General features: G+C 39.9%; 2 protein-coding genes across 4 annotated transcripts in view; one reads left to right on the top strand and one right to left on the bottom strand.

Moving 5' to 3' along the window:
- Positions 1–7,595: 7,595 nt before the first annotated feature.
- Positions 7,596–9,487, bottom strand: LOC134760807 (spidroin-2-like). Its single transcript, XM_063720797.1, has 2 exons — positions 8,711–9,487; positions 7,596–7,708 (listed from the first exon to the last, which is right to left on the bottom strand). The coding sequence occupies exon 1, from the start codon at positions 9,485–9,487 to the stop codon at positions 8,798–8,800; it is 690 nt and encodes a 229-aa protein (XP_063576867.1). The 3' UTR covers positions 7,596–7,708; positions 8,711–8,797.
- The window catches only part of C22H21orf91 (chromosome 22 C21orf91 homolog), a 31,714-nt gene continuing 12,597 nt past the window's right edge, over positions 7,611–26,727 (top strand). Inside the window, exons 1-2 of one of the 3 annotated variants that reach the window (XM_009233848.4) lie at positions 7,611–8,750; positions 10,003–10,136. In XM_009233848.4, coding sequence (XP_009232123.2) covers positions 10,010–10,136 — 127 coding nt within the window. In that variant the 5' untranslated portion in view covers positions 7,611–8,750; positions 10,003–10,009. Of the gene's footprint in view, positions 8,751–8,928; positions 9,022–10,002; positions 10,137–26,727 lie in introns of those variants that run through there. The other 2 variants (XM_009233850.4, XM_002830568.4) reach the window with 2 other exon arrangements.

Raw genomic sequence — 26,727 nt, 5'->3', positions numbered from 1 at the left:
TGGCAATAGCTGAATCTCAGCCAATCCCAGGAGCCATACTTTGGCCACTCACACACTGCTCAATGTTCCAACTGTGTTCAAATAAGGCAAATGCCAAGCTGTAACCGATCCAGCTGTTTCTGTACCTCGCTTCCATTTTCTGTGTGTTACTTTCTTTTTTTTCCTTTTTTTTTTTTTTTTTTCTATAAATTGCTCTGACCACGAGGCATCCCTGGAATCTCTATGAATCTGCTATGATTCTGGAGGCTGCCTGATTTGTGAATCATTTTTTTCTTGCTCAATTAAACTCCATTAAATTTAATTTGTCTAAAGTTTTTCTTTTAACAATGCTATAATTCTCTCATCATCAAACTTCAAAATTGTATCTCATTCAATGGGTACACCAATAGTAAACTCAGAAACATGTCTGGATTTTAATTTCTAGCTTGAGTATTCTATACCCAAAGACTGATACTTATACAATGGAATATAAAAATAAACCTCTGGTAAATTATGAAACAGACTTTTCTAACTTCAGACATCAATACTAAACTTTCCTTTTATCACCTTGAATTTAACAGGGGGAACTGTGCACATTACTGAAGACTGGATTTGGCTCACAGCAGAAACAAAAAAAAATCAATAGCTTGGTAGTTAACTCCCAATCTTCTCCCAGAAATGCCAGCACAGAATTTATCCACAGACTAAAAACAGGTTTGCGTTGTTCTGCTTGCAAAACAAGACAATGGATCAGCAACCAGCTTACCCATAATGTCAGCATTACTAAAACTATAGGTAATAAATCCCTTTAATGCAAATATCTGTATCTCAAATTTTCAGAGGGATGCTTGTCTAAGCTTAAGAGGAGCCATAATTTTAAGAGTGATATTTTCTTCAGGGTTAAAGATTCCAAGAGAGCAGCGCTAGACTCCCTGTGTAGAATCTTATAAGGATTACACTTTTAGAAAATGGATGAATAAAACTGAAATAAGCCTGCCAAATTGAGACGGGGTTTCACCATGTTGGCCAAGATGGTCTCCATCTCCTGACCTGGTGATCTACCTGGCTGAGCCTCCCAAAGTACTAGGATTACAGGTGTGAGCCAACACCCCCAGACTCAAATATATTCTTTAATCCAGCATTTCATCTAAGATTAAAAATTTAATTGTCAGTGTTTATTAATCAATTTTAATTTTTAATGTGATTCATTCATTTAATAAATATTAAGCACTGCAGTAGAGATTGCTTGCTGTAAGTTGCAGTATCTATGCTCCCTCTTTTAGAAGCCCTGAATTTTAGCTGGCCATATGGTCACCTGGAATAAAGATGTGGTCCCCAAGCCCCCACCTCAGTTTGAGTCTAGGAGACGGAGATTGCAATAAATCAAGATTGCAACACTGAACTCAAGCCTGGGTGACAGAGCAACTCTGTCTCATGGAAAAAAAAAACAAAGCAAAATGCATGCCTAAGAACTTTGAAGATCAGAGTCACCACACTCACCCTAGCTGCTCAATTCTAGACTTCAACATAAGAGAAAATAATAAAGTCCAACTTTTTTTTTTTTTTTTTTTTTTTTTGAGACAAGGTCTCACTCTGTTGCCCAGGCTGGAGTTCAGTGGCACGATCCCAGCTAACTGCAGCCTTGACCTCCCATACTCAAGCAATCCTCCCACCTCAGCTTCCTGAGTAGCTGGTACTACAGGCCTGCGCCACCACACCCGGCTAATTTTTTTGCAGAGATGGGGTTTCACCATGTTGCCCAGGCTGGTCATGAATTCTTGGGCTCAAGTGACCCTCCTGCCTCAGCCTTCCAAAGTGCTGGGATTACAGGCAAGAGCCAGCATGTCTGCCCATGTCCAACTTTTTATGTCACTGTTACTTGAGGATTTTTATATTACTTGCAGTGAAACTTAATCCTACTGGATTCAAACACAAATTACAAGATATTATAATTTGTAAGTGTTAAATACAAGATGAGTAAGGCAGAGTTTCTGCATACAAATCAGCTTAAAATTTAGCAATAAATAATGATGCAGAAAGAGTACCAGACTGGATTATGACAGATTTTTCCTGTTTAATAGGTTTCAAACCAATTCCCTTCCTCTGGTGAGAGCAATCACTTTCCTTTTGGGAAACTTGTCTTCCATATCTTGAGATCAAATTTTAATTCCTATACCCCCACACTTGAGCCAACTTCAATTATTTGGGAATGGAGGAAGAGCTGGAAATGTAATAGAGCCTGGCCAATTAAAGTACTAGCAATTGTGATTGATTCAGAGACAAGCATATGAATCACATTTGGCCATTCAGAATCCCGCTGTATTAATCAGCTATCACTGCAAAATGTTGCATAATTGTACAACCCCCAACTCAGTACTTGTATTAATCTGTTCTCACATTGCTATTAAAAACTACCTGAGACTGGGTAGTTTTTAAAGAAAAGATGTTTAATTGACTCACAGTACCACAGGCTGTACAGCAAGCATGGCTGGAGAAGCCACAAGAAACTTAAAATCATGGTGGAAGGTGAAGGGGAAGCAAGCACATCTTCACACAGTGACAGGAGAAAGAGAGTGCAAAGGGGAAAATGCTACACACTTTCAACCATATATCATGAGAACTCACTATCACGAGAACAGCAAGGGGGAAATCCACCTCCATGATCTAATCACCTCCCACAAGCTCCTTTCCCCAACATTGGGGATTAGAATTCAACATGAGATTTGGGTGGGGACACAGCCAAACCATATCAGTACTTTAATAACAAACATCATGGATCTATAGGTCAGCTGGGGCAACCCAGCATTAGGCTGCAAGGTGGACCCTTCAATCTGTTTGATCTCTACATCTCTCTCATCTTTCTTGGACCAGCAAATACCTGGATGAAGGTCTTCTTGGGACATAGGACAGAGATAAAGAAGCCAAGCTAAGGCATACAACCACATTTAAGGTCTCTGCTCATTGTCATGTTCATTAATATCTCATTGGGATGGGGAAATATATTCTGCTCACTACAGTGAACTATAAGGTCACATGTAAGAGAAAGGGGGTGAAGAAGTGGAAATAATAATTCAATCAATCGGTCACACCATCTTGAATTTCTAGTACCTTCAGGATCATGGTACCAGAAGGCTTTGAGCCTGGGGCTACATATGCCAACCTTCCTGGCTAAATGGAAAAAGCACCTCTCTAACTGGAGAGAATTAGATAACATAGGAGGAGAAACAAATAGGTGAGAGATGGGTGGATGACTATATCTAATATACTAAATCCTTTATTTTAAAAATGGGGCCATGTCAGAAAAACATACTAACAATAGTAGTGGTATGGGCAAGCATTGTGGGAATTCAAGAAAGTAAAAGGATTAGAGATATTTTTGTAGCAGACATTCATTTGAATTGGACTTTAAATGATGAGAAAAATTTTCACCATTGTAGAGGTAGTGCAATGATTTTCAGAAAAAAACATTATACGATCTCTCTAACAGATATTGTTGGTCTCCCTCATGGAGACCTACTAGGGCAGTGCAGATGGGAGATGTGGGGTTGGAGCCCCCACACAGAGTGCCCTCTGTGATACTGCCTAGTGGAGTTGTGATAAGAGGGTCACTGTCCTCCAGATCCCAGAATGGTAGATCCACTGACGGCTTTCACCTTGCACCTGGAAAAGCTGTAGGCACTCAAAGCCAGCTCATGAAAGCAGCCTCAGGGGCTGTACCTTGCAGAGCCATGTAGGCAGAGCTGCCCAAGACCTTGGGAGCCCACCCCTTGCATCAGCATGCCTTGGATGTGAGACATGGAGTCAAAGGAGTTTATTTTGGAACTTTAAGATTTAATGGCTGCCCCGCTAGATTTCAGACTTGCATGGGGCCTGTAACCCCTTTATTTTGGCCAATTTCTCCCTTTTGGAATGGGACTATTTACCCAAAGTCTATATCCGCATTGTATGTTGGAAACAACTAACTTGCTTTTGATTTTACAGGCTCATAGGTAGAAGGGACTTGTCTCAGATGAAACTTTGGACTTGGGCTTTTGAATTAATGCTGGAATGAGTTAAGAATTTGGGGGACTGTTGGGAAGGCATGGTTGTGATTTTACATGTGAAAAGGACATGAGATTTGGGAGGGGCCAGGGTGGAATGATATGGCTTGGCTCTGTGTCCCCACACAAATTGCATCTTGAATTGTAATCTTCACATGTCAGGGGAGGGGCCTGGTGGGAGGTGACTGAATCATGAGGGTAGACTTTTCCCTTGCCGTTCTCGTTATAGTGAGTGAGTTCTCATGAGATCTGGTTGTTTGAAAGTGGGTGGCACTTCCTCCTTTGCTCTGTCTCTCTCCCCTTCTCCACCATGGTAAGACATGCTTTTTTCCCCTTTGCCTTCCGCCATGGTTGTAGTTTCCTAAGGCCTCCATGCTTCCTGTGCAGCCTGTGGAACTGTGAATCAAATAAACCTTTTCTTCATAAATTATCTAATGTCAGGTAGTTCTTTAGAGCAGTGTGAAAATGGACTAATATAGCTGTTATTACAAAATAGTCAAAATATTTTAAAAATTAAAGTTTATTGAGTAAAAACTTTATAGCAAGTTAAGGTTAATTATTGATAAAAGAAAAATTTATAAAATAAACAGTGTAGTATACATGTACAGTGTTTATAAAGTCTACAGTGATTTTTAGTAATGTCCTAGGCCTTCACATTCAGTCACCATTTACTCACTGACCCACTCAGAGCAACTTTTACTCCTGCAGCCTCCATTCATAATCAGTGCCTGATATACCATTTTTTTCTTTTATACAGTGTTTTTACCATACCTTTAGTATGTCTAGATACACAAATACTTACCATTGCCTTATAATTGCCTATAGTATTCAGTATAGTCACATGCTGTACAGGTTCAAAGCCTAGGTCTTTGAATAGTCAAGGATTTTACCTTTAACTAACTACAATTCTTACTAATTTAGTAACTCAGTGAAGTGTGCAAAAATGTGTTATAAACTATAAAGTGATATACAATGACTAGTTTTGTAATTAGCTCTTGGCCTAAAACAGACATTACTTTGACTTTAGGCTTAGTTAGGAATCTGTATTAATCTGTTCTCACACTGCTAATAAAGACATACCCAAGACTGGGCAATTTACAAAAGAAAGAGGTTTAATGGACTTACAGTTCCAATTGGCTAGGGAGGCCTCACAATCATGGTGGAAGGTGAAAAGCGCATCTCACATGGCGGCAGACAACCAAAATCTAGAAAATATGAATTCTAGGACACTGAAACACAGACAGTACAAACATGTGATCCATAATAGGAAAGAAACAAATGAGAGGAGACCTATGATTACCCTGATTTTACACCTGGAAATACTTTCAGACCATGGTCCACATAAGGAAATCCAAGCAAAGTTGCTCTGGGGAGAAAAAGATTTGAGTTTGGGAAGTCTAAGACGGGCTGGAATTTGCAATAAAAAGTGGCAGAAAGGAAAAACTATACATAGAAAGTTTCAGAGTACTCTTTAAGTCTTTGGCTGAATACTAAGCTGTGCATGTATGGGGCGAGACTTTACAGAAAATTTAAATACCAGGGCAAAAAAATAACTATCACCGAAAGAACAATTACTGGGGAACTACAAACTGAACACCTGTTGGAACTCACAGGGACAGGAGTCATTTGAGTTTTAATCAACTAGAGTGCAGAATCTTTATTAAATACCCATGACATACAATAGAGCGTCTAAGAAGCCACTCTTCAAGGACTGGACTAAGATATCCATATTACAAAATGATAGTGTAGACTTTCACAAGGTTTACAAACAAGTCTCTAAAGAAGCAAGCTGATCAGCCACTGAGTAACATCTTCCCAAAATAAATCTCAACCTTCTTTAAAAATTTTGACATGCAATCTTTTTAATGCTGGCATAACTAACACAAGTTTAATGGCTTGAAACAACACCCATTTATTATCTCACAGTTCTGTAGGTAAAAATTCCAGTACAGCATGATTCAGTTGAATCCTCTATTTAGAATCTCATAAGGCTAAAATCAAAATGTTGGGAGATTGTTCAAATGAGCTTCCCAATCCATGCAGGCTGTTGGCTGAATTCTGTTCCTTGCAGTTTAAAGACTGTGGCTCCCATTTCCTTGCTGGCTACCAGCTGGAGACCAGTGTTTGCTCCTAGAGCAATGGTGGGTCAAGTCCCTCTCATGCTTCCAATCACTTTGACTTTCTCTTTGCTACATTTCTCTGAGCTTACTCGGAGAAAGATCTCTGGTTATAAGGGCTCATGTGATTAGACTGGGCTCACCCCAATAATCCAGGAAAACCTATTTTAAAGTTTATAACCTTAATTATATCTACAAAGTCTCTTTTGCTATGTTACATACATATTCAAAAGATCCAACAATTAGGGTGTGGACATCTTTTTCTTTTACTTTTTCTTTTTTTTTTTTTTTTTTGAGACAGAGTCTTACTCTCTCACCCAAGCTGGAGTGAAGTGGCACAATCTCAGCTCACACAACATCTACCTCTAGGACTCAAGCCAGTCTCCCACCTCAGCCTTCTGAGTAGATGGGAATACAGGCATGCACCACCATGCCTGGCTAATTTTTGTGGGGTTTTTTTGGTAGAGATGGGGTTTCACAATGTTGCCCAAGCTGGTCTCGAACACCTAGACTCAAACGATCAGCCCACCTCAGCCTCCCAAAGTGCTAAGATTACAGGTATGAGCCCCCAGGCCCCACTGATTCCCTAGCGCTGGAGGTGAACCTTGGTTGGGGAGCGGGGAGCAAGGGGTTGGAGCTTAGTTATGGATCCCTGATGAATGGCTTGGTGCCATTCTCTAGGGTGTGAATCAATTCCCACTCTTAATTCCCAATGGAACTAGTTTTTAAATAAAATAAAATAAAAAATAAAAAAATAAAGAGAGAGCAAGCTTGGAATTTCCTCCCCTCTCTCTCTTGCTTGCCCTCTGGCCACATGATCTCTGCGCACACTGGCTCTCCTTTGCCTCTTATCATGAATAGAATCAGCCTGAGGCCATCACCAGAAGCAGATGCTGGCACCATGCTTCTTGTACAGCCTCCAGAACCATCAGCCAAATAAACCTCTTTTCTATATAAATTATCCAGCCTTGGGTATTCCTTTATAGGAACACAAACTGACTAAGACAAGCAGTAAAAAGAAAGCACTGTTACAAAATACCATCGTGAATCTCAAAAACATGCTGAATGACAATAGCCCATCACAAATGAACACACACTACTTAATTCTATGTATATGAATTCCTATAACAGACAAAATTAAAACACTTAGTCATATAAATTAGATCCCATGTTGAAGGAGCTTGACCAAGAAGGAACAGAAAGAAATGTTGGGGCTGTGGAACTGTTCTGTATCCTCACTGGGGTGGTGGTTACTCAAATGTATATATTTGCCAAAACCCATCAAATAATGCTTTTAAAATGGGAGCATTTTATTTCTGTAAATTATTCCTTGATATTTTTTAAAAAGCCAACAACAAGAGAGAAGAGTTTTAAGAATAGCAAGTAAACAATGTGAAATGCCATAGGAAGGAAGACGATTCTGAGAATTGAAAAGAACTTGTTTCAATTTTTAAATTTTAGTGATTTTAGAACACTTTTATTGAATCACTTTAAAAGAGTCCTTTTTAAAAGAATCCTTTTTATTGAAAAGATGGGTAGAATCCAAGATGCAAGAATTTTAGTCGTAGTTACCTAGAATGAGAAATTCGAAGAGAAAAAGCGCAGGCTTTTCATTTCAATTAGTGCATCTCAAACTTCGATGAACATAGGAATCTCCTGGGGGTCTTGTTAAAGTGCAAGTATTGATTTAGGAAATCTCAAGTGGGGTCTGAGATTCTACATTTCTAACAGGAAACCAGGTAATGTCAACGTTGCTTGTTCATCTACTACAATTTAGGTGGCAAGGACACAGATCGCTACTGCGAGGCACAAACGCCATACTTGGAGTGCTAATTTGGCCCAGAAGTTTCCAAGATCTAGAGAGTCCATTCTTAACCATCAGTTCAAGAATGCCTACATGTAGATTGACAGGCCAGCCCTCTTTCTATGTGAGTGCAACCAGAACACATACATATGATGCTGTAGAAAATAACATTGATCTTAGGTCAGTAGCCTTGGGTTCAAGTCCCAGCCTTTTTCTAACCAACTGTGATAACCTGGGTCAATTACTTGTAGGCTGCAACATGAGAGAACAGTTCCTGTTTCTCCTCTGTAGGTTACTGTGAGGACTACAGTAGAAAATGTAAGTGAAAGTACTGCATGAACCAACCCTATAAAAACCAGAATAGCTTAAACAAAAGTCAAGCAAAGAATCTGAGAACCAAGCAGGACTAAAAATAAGAGGTGCGGCTTTGGGATTTTCCCCGTGGGCGTTGAGGGATGTACCATATTGGGGGCAGGGGCGCCCCACAACAAATAATCTATTTAAAAAGCTTCTGTATTTGAAATTATGCCTCTATCATGACACCTGAATATGAACTTTTCCTTCGTTGGATACTTCAACTGGCACTTAACTGTAAGTTCAGTGACAGTATTCTGCTTCTTTCTCCTGAAGTCAAAGTGCCACCCACGCACCTCTCCCGTTCTGTCATCCACCCGCGGCTTTCCTACCCCCGCCGCCTCGGCCCCCGCCCCGGGGCAGTAGTTTGCACTATGCTGAAGGGAGAGGTGGAACGGATTCGTCTATCTATGCACCTCGACCAGGGGGGTGTGAGGAGCTACGTTTCAGGGAACGGTAAGAAACTCCGGCCAGGACGCACGGGATCACAGGAGAACTCGAGGCTAAGGTGCGGCGTCGGTACAGGAGCGGAGGGGCGGGCTTGTAGCAGCCCTGCGAGCGCGCAGGTGTGCCCGCGGCCGCGCCACCCCCCCGCAGCGTTTACGGGATGGCGCCGGCGGGAGAGGGCGGGGCCAGGCGCGCGGCGGCCGCCTCCGCTGCGGCCGGAAACAATAGTGGAGGAACCCGAGCCGCGCGGAACGGCGGTGGTGGCCCGCGGAGCCGGACGGTAAAGACCCCGCACCCCTGCTCCCATCCCACCTGAGCCCCCACCCCCAGTCCCATCGTCCCGCCTCCTTCGAGTTCCGAGCCCCGTGGCCCCTCGCGCTGCTGCGCGCCAGGATCCCCGACGGACAGACCGACGGAGAGACGGACTTGGGTCCGCGACTCCCTGGGGGCGGCCGCGCGCCCCCTACGCTGAAGGCCGGGCCAGGACCCGGCTCCCCGAGACGCTGAGGCTGGGCGGACCGGCCGCCGTGGCCCTCGGACGCTTTCTTCCCTCTGGGAGGAATCCCGGAGCGATGGGACGAGGCTCTCCCGCCCGCCGGGCTCCAGGATGCTGCGGCTCTCCCAGCTCCGACTTGGGCCCCTCTGGCGGTGCCCGGCCGGTACCCTGAAGCCGCCGCTCGGCCTTCGGTGTAGTTACCCCGGACACGGCGGGACGCCCTCCCCGGGTGTTCGGTACCCACGTGCATTTTGCTGCCGCCGACCTCCGTTCGATGCGAAGCTTCGCAACTCCGAGTTCGCGAGGCGCATCTGAGGTTCCCCCAATAAAGTTAGCAAAGCAGTGTCCCGTGCAGGTCGTTTTTCCTGTTTCTCACAGCGTTAACTAGGTTGGCAGAAGCTGGTAGCTGAAAAGGCCTCGCTGCTAAGCCCTCTCTCTGATTCTTCGAGGTTGGGGGAAGAAGGAGGAGGACTAGAATGCCCGCAAACCTCTTTCCTTCAGGTCCCCTTAACCCAGTGAACTATAGGACAAAAAAGACACGGACATAGTGTCACCTATGGCCTGGCTTTAAGTTTTAGTAGCTTTGTGTCATTCCACAGGAAAAGTGCAATGTTGAAGTGCAAGTATGGCGATGCTTGTTTGATGAAGCTTTTGCTTTAGATGAGCTGAACAGCATCCTTATTTCCTAGAAGTTCCTAGTAAAGGGAACTACCCCAAAGGCAGGTTCTTGAAATTGTGTAACTTTCCTTTTCTGTTTCTTAATAGGGGCACTATGAACGAAGAGGAGCAGTTTGTAAACATTGATTTGAATGATGACAACATTTGCAGTGTTTGTAAACTGGGAACAGACAAAGAAACACTCTCCTTCTGCCACATTTGTTTTGAGCTAAATATTGAGGGTAAGGACAGAGTATAGTTTTGATTTTATGGCATGAATTTAACACAGCTGCTTTATACTGACTGTAAGGTAAAACTAAAATATCTTCAATGATTGGAAATTGTGCTAAGTATGAATACGGTAGAGATTTATTAAAGATAAGGTTTCTGGAAATGAAGGTGCAGTTAACAGAGTTACGAATTTAAGAGAAATCTTTTTTTTTTTTAAAGACCCCTGCAACAACCCCATTTTTCCTAATACAGAAATAAGTATGAGTGTTGACTGGGAAACGTGTTTTCTGGTTTGAGAGCTTATTGAATTGTCAGATTTTAACAGACGTGTGTGTTTTTCATATTAAGAAGTAACATAACAATTTTTTTATTCTTTCGAGCCTATTATGCAAGTATTTGAGTGAGATGAGCCCGACTCTTTTCTCACCAGTATGATCTTATTATCTGGAAAAATATTTTAAAATTTTTAGATTAACCTCTTTTAAGTGATCACACACAGTAATTTTTAAAAACTGAAAAGGTTTTTAAAAATTTTTTAATAATGTCCCTAAGATATATGAAGAAAAATTCTCCAAATCCAAAAAGAAACCCAAAAAGAAGCCCTATTGGAAGGATTTATTTGGGTTGGTGCAGTTAGTGTTGTCATATTAAAATTGATTTTTGGTTTAGATATTTATGAGTCATACTAAAAAAAAAACTTAATATTCCTGCAAAAAAAATTTGGCCTGTAATTTGAGTTTTGAGTTGTAACATATCAGTAGAGAGACTTTATTAAACCTCTAGATTTTGGACAGTTTCAAAATGGTTCTTTCCTTTTTTCTGTATTATATATTTGAAATTGTTCATGATCTTTATTTTCTGTTTACTAAGTATGGGGTATGAAATGTTCTTATTGTTTAAAAAAAACAGTGGGAGATTATATACCTTGAAATTCCTGTTAGGACTTGTTATTCAGAAATTATTATGGTCACCAAACAGTATGTGATGGAAGATTATGGATTTCTTGTGGATTACATAGAATATCTATAACTTTGGCTTTAATAAATGTAGTGATTATAGCTAATTTCAAAAGATGACATAACAGGAACAGTGGTGTATTCCTACAATCTCAGCTACTCCAGAGATTAAGGTGAGAGGATTGCTTGAGCCTAGGAGTTCAAGTCCAGTTTGGGCTACATAGCAAGACCCCATCTCTAAAAAAATAAATAAAAATAAAAGGATATCTTAAAAATAAGCTTCTTTTACAGTACTTAAATCATGCTAGGGTGAAAATCCAAATTTATGTTCTTTTGAAATAGAGTTGGCTTATATATTGTTGATACATTGTAGAATTTTAATTTTAGATGGGTAAAGACATTAGAAATTATCTAGTCCAAACCCTGTATTTTACATTTAAGGAAACAGCCAAAAAGTTGGACTGCCCAGGGTTGCTGTAGTGGTGATGGCAAGCTGTTGTTATGTGCCAGGCACTGTGCTAAACCCCTTATGTGGATTATCTTATTTAACTCAAGATAGCTTTGGAATGACTACTGTCATTTTCTATTTTAAATGTGATAGAACTGAACCTTGGAGACCTAAGAAATACAGTTTGAAGTCACACAGCTCATAATTGACGGTCCTGGACTGTAAAGCCTGGCAGTCTGGTTCTAGTATATGTGATCTTAATACCATTGATCTACTGTCGATAGTTATTTTATAACAGTAGGGCTGATGTTCTAATCCTAATTGGTTATCCTTGCTATTCTCTCAGCCAGCTTTTTCTAACCAGTGTTTGCTGGCAAATCATCATTAACGGAGTTCATGCCATGATCGAATTTTTCCACAGAACCCTAAATTTTCATAATTGCTTTTCTAGCTTTTTAAAATAAGCTTTTAACTGGTTCTCAGTCATTATATAGAGAATATACAAATATTACCTTAGGTACCATCTCTTAACATTTCAGCTCTGATAATATCTCAGCATGTAAGCATGGAATAAGTCCTTTGTTTTTGAAATCATAGTTCCCTTCAGTGTAAAAGACAATTCTCGATTTGAATTAGAACTATTTCGTTTAATACTCTATGTATATTAAAGGTTTTATATATTAAAATCCCAATTTAATCTTTGTAAGATAAATTAGAATCAAATAATTTCTTCTCTATCTGGTGTCAGTTCTCAGCTCTCACAAATACACATTTTCATTTTCACTACAGTGATCAGCTAGTGTATTACAACTTTTTTGTTTAAGATTATCGTAGGCCAGCACAGTAGCTCATTCCTGTAATCCCAACACTTTGGGAGGCCAAGGCAGGTGGATCACCTGAGGTCGGGAGTTTGGGACCAGCCTGACCAACATGGAGAAACCCCATCTCTACTAAAAATACAAAATTAACCAGGCGTGGTGGCACATGCCTGTAATCTCAGCTACTCGGGAGGCTGAGGCAAGAGAATTGCTTGAACCCAGGAGGTGGAGGTTGCAGTGAGCTGAGATTGTGCCATCGCACTCCATCCTGGACAACAAGAGCGAAACTCCATCTCAAAAAAAAAAAAAAAAATTAGTTTAGAAAAGAGGAGGGAAATGAGCATCTTGAATTGCACAAAATTTTAGTTTTTATATCAGTATACAGGTCTTTAGAAATTAGTGGGGGGAAAAAGTCATAATAATTACGTACTAGAAAAATAACAAGGTATATTTGTTGTCAGTAAATCTTTTTAAATGTTTTTGAAGTTTTCTTTCCTCTATCAAGTTCCCAACACAATGCCTGTCAATAGAATGTAAGAGGGGCTTTTTAAAAATGATATTTAACTTTACTAGTTTAGTGTAAATTTTTTTGTAGTTTGGTAGTATTGCAGTTGCCTGATTTCTTAGCTTTATAATTGCTAACTTTGGTCTAAAGCACTCTTCTCCGAGAAGAGGCTGAGTAAAAATATTCCTCTTGAGGAATAATAACAAGCTAGTTTTGAGTCCTTACATTTGTAGTAAACAATAATAATATTTTCTAATTTTTGGATTGTTGCTTACATCAAATCAACACTGGTTTCCTAATCAACTAGCCTCTTGTTTAAAAGCTGTGTGCATGCATACGTTTATAAAATGAAGACAAAGGAAGGAAGAAATAACAAAAGACAATCTAATCTTGTTGAACAGATTTTGTATTGTGGGCATGGCTCTAAGTTGGCTTTTTCTCTGACTTTACAATAATGAAAAAGAAAGAGGAGCCTACATTTTATATACTTCCAAGCCACAGGTGATATGCTTTAAGGACCTGAGAAACACACTTTGAGGACTCAGATATTTTTAAATGTTCACAAGATTGATTTTCTTTTTTAACCTATGCTTCACCATTTGATAATGGTTTGGATCTGTGTCCCCACCCAAATCTCATGTTGAAATGTAATCCCCAGTGTTCTAGGCAGAGACTAGAGGAGGAATTCACATGAATGGGTTAGCACCATCCCCTCAGTGCTGTTCTCATGATAGTCAGTGAGTGAGTTATCGTGAGATCTGGTTGCTCAAAAGTGTGTAGCACCTCCCCCCCTCACTCTCTTCCTTCTACTCTAGCCAATTCAGGTGCTGGCTCCCTCTTTGCCTTCTGCCCTGATTGTAAGTTCCCTGAGGCCTCCGCAGAAGCTGATGCTACCGTGCTTCTTGTACAGCCTGCGGAATTGTGAGCCAGTTAAACCTCTTTTCTTTATAAATTACCCTGTCTCAGGTATTTCTTTATAGCAATGCAAGAATGGACTGATACACCATTAAAATAAATTGTCTGCTTCTCAGATTAGGAGACAGATGCATAAACTTCCTAAATACTTACAGCCTTGACCCTAAGACACTATGAACTTTTTCATACATATTAGTGATCAAATACTCTAATATGCATCATAGTTCAAATTGCTAAAATCTCTAAAGATATTTAATGACCAACTCACTACCATTCCCTAAGGAATGGCAAAGAGGAAGGCAGCCCAGGGTAGTTAGGAGCTAGTAATGAAACTCAACTGCAAGGTAACAAAGCCCAAAGTGAGACCTGAGCAGGAAAAGATCCGGGGTTTCAGTACTGTTGGTTCATACTATCAGTTTTCATCTTGTACCAAAATAGTGTACAAATAATTCTTAGAGCATTTCTCTCTTCCTATAATTGGCCTGCTTTCTTTTCCATAGAGAAAACGCCCCCTTTTTTTAAGCTAGCTTAGCTTAGTTTAGCTTTTTTTCTTTTCTTTATTTTATTAAAATAAGGGTGTCACTATGTTGCTTAGGCTGACCTCGAGCAATTCTCCCACCTCAGTCTCTCAGGAAGCTGAGATTACAGGTGTGCATCACCTTACACCTGGCTAAAACTTTTTTTATAAGATTGGACCAATTCCTGTTATACAGGTTGAGCATTCAAAATCGAAAATCTAAAACTTTTTGAAAACCTACATGATGCTCAAAGGAGATGCTCATTGGAGCATTTCGGATTTTAGATTTTTGTTATTTGGAATCCTCAACCAGTAAGTATAATACAAATATTCCAAAATCTGAAATTTGAAACAGTTCTGGTCTCAAGTATTTCAGATAAGAGATACTCAATCTGTACCAAACAAAGTTTTCAGTGTAAGTTGACCTTGCCAGTTATGAGTAAGTATGTATCTGGCTGCTCTCTGTGTAGTGCCTCTTGGACTACTTTCAATTAGTTCTTTCTAGAACCATTCTAGAAGGAGACCCAAAGTCATCTCCTTAGCAATCTTTCCAGCAAGAAAAATCTGTAATCTTGGTTAAGTCGTAGGTGAATTAGTGCCTACGTTTAATCTTACTGTTCCTTGATTCTCTGTGTCTTTACCATATACTGTTTGTGGTCAGTAGTCAGGGACCAATTTGAATCTCAATATGAAATTCTTGATTTGGTTTGGAAGTCAGAACTTGTTGTTTATTACTCGGAGAGGACATAAACTGTTCCTCTGTGTCGTGCTTCTGACACACTAACTTTTTTCCACTTAAGTAAGGGGCCCCACCGCTTGTGATCAGGAAGCTGTAAAGAGCTAATTCAATCTGGCATTAGCCTCTTTCTCATTTCCCATCCTGTAATGGCAAACATCATGTATTAACTAAAAGTTGCACTTTGAAGTATAAAGCCTAATGGGAATTCTGAACTTTAGCTTGGTGATCTTTAATATTCTTATCTTAGTCTGTTTTGAGCTGCTATAACAGAATAGCTGAGACTGGGTAATTTATAAAGAACACAGATTTATTTCTTAGTTCTGGAGGTTGAAGGCCCTGCATTTGGACAAGGGTCTTCATGCTGCATCATCCCATGGCAGAAGGCAGGAAGTCAAGAGAGAGTTAAACTCACTTTTATAACAAAAGTGGGTTTTTTTGGTTTTCTTTTGTTTTTTTCCAAGATGGAGTCTCGCTCTGTCACCCAGGCTGGAGTGCAGTGGTGCAATCTCGGCTCACTGCAAGCTCCGCCTCCCAGGTTCACACCATTCTCCTGCTTCAGCCTCCTGAGTAGCTGGGACTACAGGCGCCCGCCACCATGCCTGGCTAATTTTTTGTATTTTTAGTAGAGACGGGGTTTCACCAGGTTAGCCAGGATGGTCTCGATCTCCTGACCTCATATTGCGCCCACCTCGGCCTCCCGAAGTGCTGGGATTACAGGCGTGAGCCACCATGCCGGGCCAACAGTGGTTTCTTACAAAAGTTATCTCAAGATAATTAACCCACTCTGATGATAATGACATTGCTTCATTCATTTGGTCAGAGCCCTCATTACCTAATCACCTATTAGACCCCACCTCCCAACACTGTTGCTTTAAGGATTGTTTCCAAAACATGAACTTTGAGGGACACGTTCACACCATAGCAACTTGAAAATAAAGGCTCAAGGTTATTTTTTTTTTCTTAACTTCCTTTTAATATCACTTAGTTTGAACACTTTAAAAATAGCTCTGGTAGTAATACTTTATTTGAACAGGAGTAGGGATGGGTGAGAGTAAAAGTAGGCTTAATTGGTGATAAGTTTAAATAATAGAATATTTTTAAAGAAAAATCATTGAAACTAGGCTAACAATATCTGGTAAAGATTTGTGATTTAACTAACAATTCATATATGAGGAGCCAGTTTCCAGACTTTTATCCTTGTCCTATTGATGGTAGCCTCATTTTTTTTTCCTCCTGCCTAACTTTATTAGGGTGTCTAGGGTGCGTTTAAAATTTAGATCACACTTAAATTTTGGTTGTGAAGATATTTCCTCTGCAACAGACGAGTATATATGTTCATAATGATGATCTTGAGTGCTTTTTAAGTCAGTGATAAAAATATGTTCTTTTAAATCAGTGATTTAAAGTTGAAAACAGGCAGACTGTATAACCCAGAATATCCTACTAATAAGAATATCATAATTATAAATTAAAATGATTTATTAGGATACATAGAAATGACTTTCTGGTTCAGAGTCATAATTCATTTATCCCAGTAGTCTGATAGAGATGAAAAGAAATGTTTTATGAGATATATGAAAACAACTTAAATCTAAATTGAATGTCTTTACTACTTGGATCAAAAATATTCTCAAAGATACAGTTTTTATGTTGAAATAACTTACGATAACTGTTACTGGAAAACTGATAAAGAGACATCACCTGTCCAGAAGGGATTATTTGCCTTTATGAAGTATAATAGAGACTAAAAGTGTAATTTTTCTTATTACCTGCAAATAATAATGGCCTGTGAAGAAAGAAGACAAAGATAGATTTATCTCTACTCTAGAGGAAGTGAAGTGTCACCCTCTAGTTGGAAGAAACTAGTCCACCTTATGCTCAGTAAATATTTAGGGAATTTATACTTTTAGGTAAGTCTCTTATCTAAATAATAGTTGGATGTTATTTACCAGGTATTGTACACTTTACGTGCAGTTTTTGATTTTATTCTTAATACAACTATATGAAGTAGGTTCTGTGTTATCCCAGTTTGATGAATAAGGAAAGTGAGTAGAGAGTCTGGGTAACTGTTCCAAAAATCACAAAGGTTAGAGACCCAGGGTCTCTGATTCCAAAATGTCCAGGTGCCTAAATTTCTGCTTCCAAAGAAAATGACATAGACTCTTAGGAATTTAGGAGCTATTAAGTAACTTTTAGGCAAGATTGGAAATGAATTACACAAATGTGAATATTCAAGCAAGGACTAAAGTTTGGGTCCTAAGACATGCTTAATTTTTAAATAATTTCTACTCATGATATTTAATGAATACACATTCTGTGGAATAGCCAAAAATACTCATTTCTGATGACCTAAGAGAGTGGAGTGATGCAATTTCCATATAGATTGTAATCTAAACAAACAATAATATGCCAACATAATATAGTTTTGAGAAATTTTTATTGGATTAGTGTTAATCAGAGAGATGGGAGGAACTAGGAAGAAAAAGGACACACAAGACAGTCTTGTTGCTGGTCCTTACCCAGAAGAACCATGCAGATGTCAGCTGGTAGTGAAACAGTGATTCTAACACTGCTCTCTGTCCTTCCACCATCCAAGTAAGGCAGACTAGCATATTTATCCTGATTAGCCTTTCTTTCAAGAGAGAGAACAGGATTATGAGTGAGTGGAAGCAGACGGTATGAGCACAGGTGAAGATGTCAGCACCAATCCTGAAATTGCACAGCAGCTCCCTTTTGCTTATCAGCCTCAATAGCTGATGCTGGGACAACCAGAGAGAAAAGAAAGTGTTCATTAATGTTGAGCTTCCTAGTTTCTGAATTTTAGAAGATAATCAGCATTAAACTTAACTATGTCAATAGAACATTTTAGAAATATGTAGAACATATTTAGAAATACTGTTCCTCTGTTTACAGTTCAAAATTAAAACAAAATTTTTTCAATGTTTATTACTGAATATAAATTAAAAACAATATAATTATATTTGTATAGCACTTTAGAGGTTGGAAGGTGATTTTGCTGTTACATTTAATCACCATATTATGGGAAATGAGCATTAAATGTGAATTTTAAATAAGGCAAGACATGAAAAATGTATGAGTGATTGAAATCAAAGTAGCTAAGTAAAGTTGCAGAGTTATCAAACTGTTAACCACAGTTCTGGTTGGAGTGAATTTAAATTATTCTAATTCAATTTGTCATGCCATCTGTTAGGAATTTGATAAGGAGAATAAACCCATTAAACTCTGAGCTTTGGATTTATCATTTTAACAAGGGGACAGTGTCTGTTCTTTCTAAATAATTTTCAATTAATATATCTATTTCTGGTAGCTCTTTGCTGTTACTGTCTGAGTTGTACAACAGTAAGGCAAAATAATGATTTGTGTGTACCCATAAATCTGAATCTCAAAATGAAAGCTCTATGGTTGATTTCACCATAATTTTAAACATATTCCTTCAATAAATACTAATTGAGCAACTACTAAGTGTCAGAAATTCTCTAGTAGCTGGAGATAATGGAGTTAGCAAAAATAAACAAATCCCCAACATCATGAGGCTTACATGAGAGGAGGAAAAAGACAATAGAATCAATAAATTATATGGCATATTGGAATGTAATACAGGATTATTTGCCACTATGAAGTATAATAGACACTAAAAGCACCTTCCAGTTTCTGAAGTGCTATACAAATATACTTAATGACATTTTTTAATATCTGTCCTAAACGTATTACTGGTGGAATAATATCTACCATGAACTTAATTAATGATAATTGCTACTCTGTTTTGAAAATTAGAGCCCATACATTGAGAAAATCTGGTTGTGTTATTTGGGAGGAGTGTTTCAAGATTAACATGGAATACTCCTTCATTCATACTTTTATACTGCTATCTTCAAATATTAAAGAGGATCTTCAGTATCTTTAAGTATTTTGGACAGTAGAAAATACTTTAAAGTTTTTATATTACTGTTTACTCTGAGGACATTTCTTTTACTTAATATCCTTCATAATTTTGACCATGTTAATTTGGCTGAACAAATTATTTTCCATTTATCCTGATAAATCAACATTTTCATTATTGTATTAGTTCTCACACCGCTATGAAGAACTACCTGAGACTGGGTAATTTATGAAGAAAAAGGTTTAATTTTCTCACAGCTCTGCAGGCTGTACAGGAAGCATGGCTGGGGAGGCCACAGAAAACTTAACAATTATACCAGAAGGTGAAGGAATGTCTTAATGGCCAAAGAAGGAGGAAGAGAGAGAGAAGAAGAAGGTGCTACATACTTTTAAACAACCATATCTTGTGAGAACTCACTATCATGAGAACTGCAAGGGGGACGTCTGCCCCCATGATCTAATCACCTCCCACCAAGCCCCTCCTCCAATATCGGGGATTACAGTTTAACCTGAGATTTGAGTGGGGACACAAATCCAAACCATATCATTCTGTCCCTGTCCCCTCCCAAATCTCATGTCTCTCTTGCATTGGAAAATGCAATCATCCCTTATCAACAGTCCCTCATAGACTTAACTCATTTTGGCATTAACTCAAAAGTCCACAGTCCAAAGTCTCATATGAGACAAATTAAGTCCTTTCTGTCTATAAGCCTCTAAAAAACAAGTTAGTTACTTCCAAGATACAGTGAGGTGACATCACAGACTGGGGTTATGTGCCTGCAGCTTTTCCAGGCACGCAGTGAAAGCTGTCAGTGAATCTAGCATTTTGGAGTCTGGAGTACGGTGACCCTCTTCCCACAGCTCCACTAGGCAGTGCCGCAGTGGGGACTCTTTGTGGGGGCTCCAACCCCACATTTCCCATCTGCACTGCCTTAGAGGTTCTCCATGAGGGCTCCCCCTCTGCAGCAGCCTTCTGCCTGGACATCCAGGCATTTCCATACATCCTCTGAAATCTAGGTAGAGGCTCCCAAGCCTCAACTCTTGCCCTCTGCACACCTGCAGGGTTAACACCACGTGGAAGCCCCCAAGGCTTACAGCTTGCACTCTCTGGAGCAGAGGCCTGAGACATATCCTGGGCCCTTTTAGCCATGGCTGGAGCTGAAGTGGCTGGGACATGAGCAGTGTCTCAAGGTTGTGCAGGGCGGCAGGGCCCTGGGCCTAGGCCATGAAACCATTCTTTCCTCCTAGGCCTCTGGGCCTGTGATGGGAACGGCTACAACAAAGGTCTCTGAAATGCCTTCAAGGCATTTTCCCATTGTCTTGGCTATTCAGCTCCTCTTTACTGCAGCTGGCTTGAATTCCTCCCCCAGAAAATGGGCTTTTCTTTTCTACCACATGGTCAGGCTGCAAATTTTCTGAAGTCTTATACTCTACTTCCCTTGTAAATATAAGTTCCAGTTTCAGATCATCTCTTTGTTCACATATATGACCATAGTCTGTTAGAAGCAGCCAGGCCACATCTTGAACACTTTACTGCTTAGAAATTTCTTCCACCAGATAGCAATCATCACTCTCAAGTTCAAAGGTCCACAGATCCCTTCACCAGGGGTACAATGCAATCAGTCTCTTTGGTAAAGCATAGCAAGAGTGACCTTTACTCCAGTTCCCAATAAATTTATCATCTCCATCTGAGACCACCTACTGCTGGACTTCATTGTCCATATCACCGTCAGCATTTTGGGCACAATAATTTAACAAGGGTCTAGGAAGTTCCGAACTTTCCCTTATCAGCCTATCTTTTTCTGAGCCCTCCAAACTGTTCCAACCTCTGCGCATTATCCAGTTCCAAAGTCGCTTCTACATTTTCAGGTATCTTTATAGCAATGCCCCATTCTCAGTACCGATTTTCTGTATTGATTCTTGCATTGCTATAAAGAACTACCTGAGATTGGGTCATGGTTCCACAGGCTGTATAGGATTCATAGCTAGGATTCATAGCTGGGGAGGCCTCAGAAAACTTATAATCATGACAGAAGGTGAAGGGGAAGCAGGCACATCTTACATGGCTGGAGAAGGAGGAAGAGAGAAGGGGGAGGTGTTAACACTTTTGAACAACCAGATTTTGTGAGATTGACTATCATGAGAACAGCAAGGGGGAAGTTTGCCCCATGATCCAGTCACCTCCTACCAGCGCCCTCCTCCAACATTGCGTATTACAATTTGACATGATATTTGGGTGGGAACACAAATGGAAACCATATCAATTTTATTTCTACTACACAGTAGAATAAATACAGTATAGATAAAATATAATTCCTATGTATTAGAAAGTTCTCCAGAAAAGTCAGTTTTAGATTACCAGGTTATTTATTAACAAAGTGTATTGGATAAATAGCAGTCATAGATATTCTGGGAAATCTCAATTCTCAATTGAGAGTGAATATAGACCAATTTAATTTCTTTTACACTTCTTACAGCCTCTGTCTTTTCTACCTCCCACTCTTTTTTTTTGGATGGAGCCTTGCTTTGTTGCCCAGGCTGGAGTGCAGTGACAGGATCTTGGCTCACTGCAACCTCTGCCTCCCAGGTTCGAGTGGTTTTTCTGCCTCAGCCTCCCGAGTAGCTGGGATTACGGGTACCTGCCACCATGCCCAGCTAATTTTTGTATTTTTAGTGGAGATGGGATTTAACCATGTTGGCCAGGCTGATCTCAAACTTCTGACCTCAGGATGATCCACCTGCCTTGGCCTCCCAAAGTGTTGGGATTAGAGGCATGAGCCACTGTGCCCAGCCTCCCCCTCTTAATTCATCTATTTACCCTCTCCTCCATTTTTTTTTACTAACTCATCAGCTTGGCAACCTACAGTTATTTTCTATGTAACCTGGCAGATTGGCCAAAAGAATGATTAGCATATCAGAAATGTTCATGTCTCCCATTTTAAAAGAAAAAGTCAAGGAAAAAACTTTTCCCTTTTTTCCTTAAGCCATAGTTCTTTAAAGAGCAGTTCATTTAGGGTCTCATTTCTCCTCCCAACTATTCTTCGTGCCCTCTAATTTGCCACCCTCTTTTGCTCTCACCAGTGATCACCTAGCTATCTAGGCAATAAACAGGTTCGTGTTATTGTAATTTTGAAAGTCTGATGTTTGTAAGAAAATAGATCACTTTCTCAGTTAGAACTTAAGTTTGAGCAGGTGGCAGTTGAGGAGATGAAAGGCAAAGAGACAGAGTTATCACATTTCTTGCTTTCAAACCCTAAATTTGCTTTGTCATAATAGTGTGCCCTCATTCATCTGGTTGTTATTATGAAGGCATTTTTAAGGCTATCATTTGTTTAAGTAACATCTTTTTAATCTTGTCTATCATTAGGAAACTTTGTTGTGTTTTTGTTTTGCTGTAAGTTGGTGTCTCCATATGCCCCATGTAACTGGATATTTAAAACTAGTAATTCAGTTACAGTTAATTTGAATAGCTTTTTAGATGTCTTATGACAATTTTATGCAGAAAAATTTTTTTAGAATAAATGTCAGTACATTCACTTAAATCCTTTAGGGGAATATGGAACAAGTAGAGGGTTACTTGGGTCCACTGGATTATTGGCTTAAAATTTTTTGTAACATAATGTTAATTAAACCTTATAGTCCAAATTTGATTTACTTTACCAGAAAAACAAATTTACCTTTCTATATCGTGCTGTTGTGAGTGTAATATCCCATATTAATATATCAGTACACTAGCCGGGTGTGGTGGCTCACGCCTGTAATCCCAGCACTTTGGGAGGCCGAGGTGGGTGGGTCACCTGAGATCAGGAGTTCGAGACCACCCTGGCCAACATGGTGAAACCCTGTCTTTACTAAAAATACAAAAACTACCCAGGTGTGGTGGTGGGCGCCTGTAATCCTGGCTACACGGGAGGCTGAGGCAGGAGAATCGCTTGAACCTGGGAGGCAGAGGTTGCAGTGAGCCAAGATTGCGCCATTGCACTCCAGCCTAGGTGACAAAAGCAAAACTCCATCTAAAATCGATCAATCAATCAATCAGTATGGTTTTAAAAGAAATGGTGATAGCTTCTATCCATGTTCTCTTTGCAAGTACCCTTTTGCTTAGTTACCTATGGACAAGCTGCCTTGTCCAATTCAGTAGCCTAGCCACATTGAATTCATTTAAATTAAAATTAAAACTTTAGTTCTTCAGTCAGACTAGCTACATTTCAGATGCTAAATAGCCATTTGTGGCTACTGGCTACCTTATTGCATAACTCAGTTATACATACAACTTGTCCATCATCACAGAAAGTTCTGTTGGGCATTGCTGTTAAAAAACAGGTAGCTACATTAGGGAGTAGAATTGAGTTTGGATTAGTTTTGTGCCTTTTTAGTAATAAATAGTTGTTATGTAGATGTGTTTCCCCAACTTTCCAACTGTTAGAATGAAAAAGTAGAATTCACTGAGAGAGGTTTTATTTTTGACAAGTCATTTGCAATGTATACATCTATCAATAAAAGATCTCAGTTCTGCTCTGGCCTCCTTGGTTGAGGGTGAGGTTTATCATTGTCTCTCTGAACTCTTAGCTCATTGAAATTTTCCTTTACAATTCATTTATTAGATTAAGCTGCTTTGATTAACTGCTCTAATCCTTAGCACACACAGGAACTTTAAAATGGCATGCACATCTCTAAGCTGAAATCTGCCATCTAAAGGCCACCTGTTGATAAATCTTTCTTTAGGGCAGTAATTCTCAAAATGTGGGGAAGCAAGTTTCTGAACCCATCTGTGTGTTGGCTTCATGTGGTTGCCAATATTCCATCTGCTACCAAGGCAGAGATAAGCAGTTACCTTTTAAACGGTATGTCGGGTACTTGAATATGGCAGACTATTTAGTCATTTAAGTGGCTCCTGAGTTAGCTAAAGGCATGAGGGTGAGGAAATGAGGTACTCTTTATCACAGTACTTTCTAAGACACCTAGGACAACTGATAAAAATTTTAAGAGGCAGAAGCCTGTCCTTTTGTGGGAAGTAGGTACTCCAGCTATTCATCCTTGCCATCCCACTTTTAGTCTAATCTTCTGCCTTGGTCACATGACAGGATAGACAAACTGAGCACCTCCCACTCAGTGGCAGTGCTTGACAATAGATAATCATGGTAATAACTTCTTGAATTACGGCTTGGCCACTGCTTGCTCATCAAATGCATGGTAGTCTAGTCGAATTGAGCGCAAAACCATTGCTGGGGCAAGTAGTATTTACACTGCAGCAATCCAGCCTAGTCTCAGTACAGTACAGGTGACCGGACATGGATGTGGAGCCTGCAGGCTCACAGGTACAAGTGCTTTCATTAAGGAAATAAGAACTATTTGGAATTGAAGAGCACATACCCAGTTCAGCAGCCAGTTCCTGCCAGATCCTCTCATTTTGTTTTTAATTTTTCTCTTTAAAATATTTGTGGGCTAAACAAAACTTACCTGCAGTATGGATCCAGCTTTCAGTCCGTGGGAGTGCCACTTCTACCCACGGGGCTTTTCCTTTATTCCTTTTATCAGGAATGGTTGTCTGCACCTCAGAAACAAGTAACATTTTAATCCGTTGTCTTTCCTAATAACATGGAATTTGGCTACCCTCCCATTTTTACAGTGAACACTTGCTTAAAGAAGCACAAGATTATTGTTACTTAATATGGACAACACATACATATTCAAGTACCTGTACTCCGTTTCTTAGCATCCAAGATAACATCATCACAAAAAGAAAAACACCTTTAATCTTGGAAAATTACTTAGGCTGCGCTAAATGTGAGCCTCCATAAAAAACCTTTTTTTCTTTTTTTTAAGACACACGGTCTCACTCTGTTGCCCAGGCTAGATAGAGTGTAGAGGTGCAGTCGCGGCTCATCGCAGCCTGCGCCTCTCTGGCCCAAGCAATCCTCCCACTTAAGTAGCTGAGACTATAGGTGCATGCACCGTGCTGGGCTAATTTTTGTATTTTTTCTAGAGACCAGGTTTCACAGTGTTGCCCAGACAACTCTCGAATTCCTGGGGTCAAGCAGTCCACCTGGCTTGACCTCCCAAAGTGCTGGGATTATAGGCATGAGCCACCACACCTGGCCAAAAAATATTTTGAAGCAATACTGCATGTATTGTTGCACAAATACATTTATCATGTTTTAAGGCAATGTGCTTAAAATTTTTTCACAGCATGTTAACAACTGGATACTTAATTTTTTTGCCTTATTTAAACATTAAGAAAGAACACATAAACCCACCATTTAGCAAACCCATACTCCCAGTTCCCTAATTCTGCTCTAAGTTTGAGGTAAAAGTTGGAGTGCCTGCTTTCTTAGTGCTTTCCAATCTCCTACTGATGTGATACTGCATATTACAACTTCACATCCACTGATGGTTGTATTATATTTGCTCTCCTTGTGGAGCACCAAGTTATGTAAAGCCAGTCCTTTGGTTGGGAAATGGAATATGTAATCAAATTCAACATATAGTCTAATTGACCACAAAAAGTGTAACAGAGTCAGATGACATGATTCAAGAATGTGTGAAGTATAAAGGCATTCAGCATCAGTGTAGACAGCTGAGAGACAGTGCTATTTGACAGGACCAGCTGGTGAATCATCAGGAAAAGATTGCCTAGCTTACTTATTACTACCAAGTTATAAATCAAGTCTTCTTCAAGAGGCTAGGGGTAAAAGCAGAGGATCATGGGACATGTGGTAGAACTTTAAGCATTTTGATATTTGTGGGGTTTTTTTAGTGCCATTTGGAGTATTATTTTTGTTACGAAAAAAATTGTTCCTGTAATTTGCGAATTAAATACAATCTAATCATTCTTTTAAAAGGGTAACAGTGGGCCAGGCACAGTGGCTCACGCCACTGTGATCCCAGAATTACATGCCACATGTAATCCCAGCACTTTGCTAGGTTGAGGCAGGTGGATCACCTGAGGTGGGGAGTTTGAGACCAGCCTGGCTGACATGGTGAAACTCCATGTCTACTAAAAACACAAAAATTAACCACGTGTGGTGGTGCGTGCCTATAGTCCCAGCTACTTGGGGGGCTGGGGTATGATGATTGCTTGAACCCAGAAGGCAGAGGTTGCAGTGAGCTGAGATTGTACCACTGCACTCCAGCCTGGGCAACAAGGCGAGACTCCGTCTCAAAAAAATAAGAGTAATGATGGTAACTAGAGCTAAACATCTAAACATTTGAGTAGCCTTTGCACTTTTAGGATGGATTTAACCAAGTTTTCTTAAAGCAATTTATTCTAAAGAGGAACTTAAAGGATAGAGGTGGGGCTAGCATGCCAGATGGGTTAGAGGGAGGGTTTCAGAGTACAGAATAATAGTATAAAAACTCAGATAAAATGGGAAAAGATAAAAGAAAAATAAAATTATTGAATAGGAACAGCTTTTTAAAATACTACTATTCATACAGAAATACGGCCTATATACATTTCTAAATAGCCTCTAGTGAGAAGAAACCCATATATGTATATATTTTAATACTTTAAGTTCTGGGATACATGTGCAGAACGTGCAGGTTCGTTACATAGGTGTACACATGCCGTGGTGGTTTGCCGCACCTATCAACCCGTCACCTACATTAGGTATTTCTCCTAATGCTATCCCTCCCCTAGCCCCCCACCCCCCGACAGGCCCCAGTTTGTGATGTCCCTAGCCCCCTACTTCCCAACAGGCCCCAGTGTGTGATGTTCCCTTCCATGTGTCCATGTGTTCTCATTGTTCAACTCCCACTTTTGAATAAGAACATACGGGCCGGGCGCGGTGGCTCAAGCCTATAA

The sequence above is a fragment of the Pongo abelii genome, chromosome 22 (assembly GCF_028885655.2).
Source record: "Pongo abelii isolate AG06213 chromosome 22, NHGRI_mPonAbe1-v2.0_pri, whole genome shotgun sequence".
Classification (NCBI taxonomy): Eukaryota; Metazoa; Chordata; class Mammalia; order Primates; family Hominidae; genus Pongo; species Pongo abelii.
Note: the sequence above shows the minus strand (reverse complement) of the source record. Positions and strands in the feature narration are given on the sequence as shown.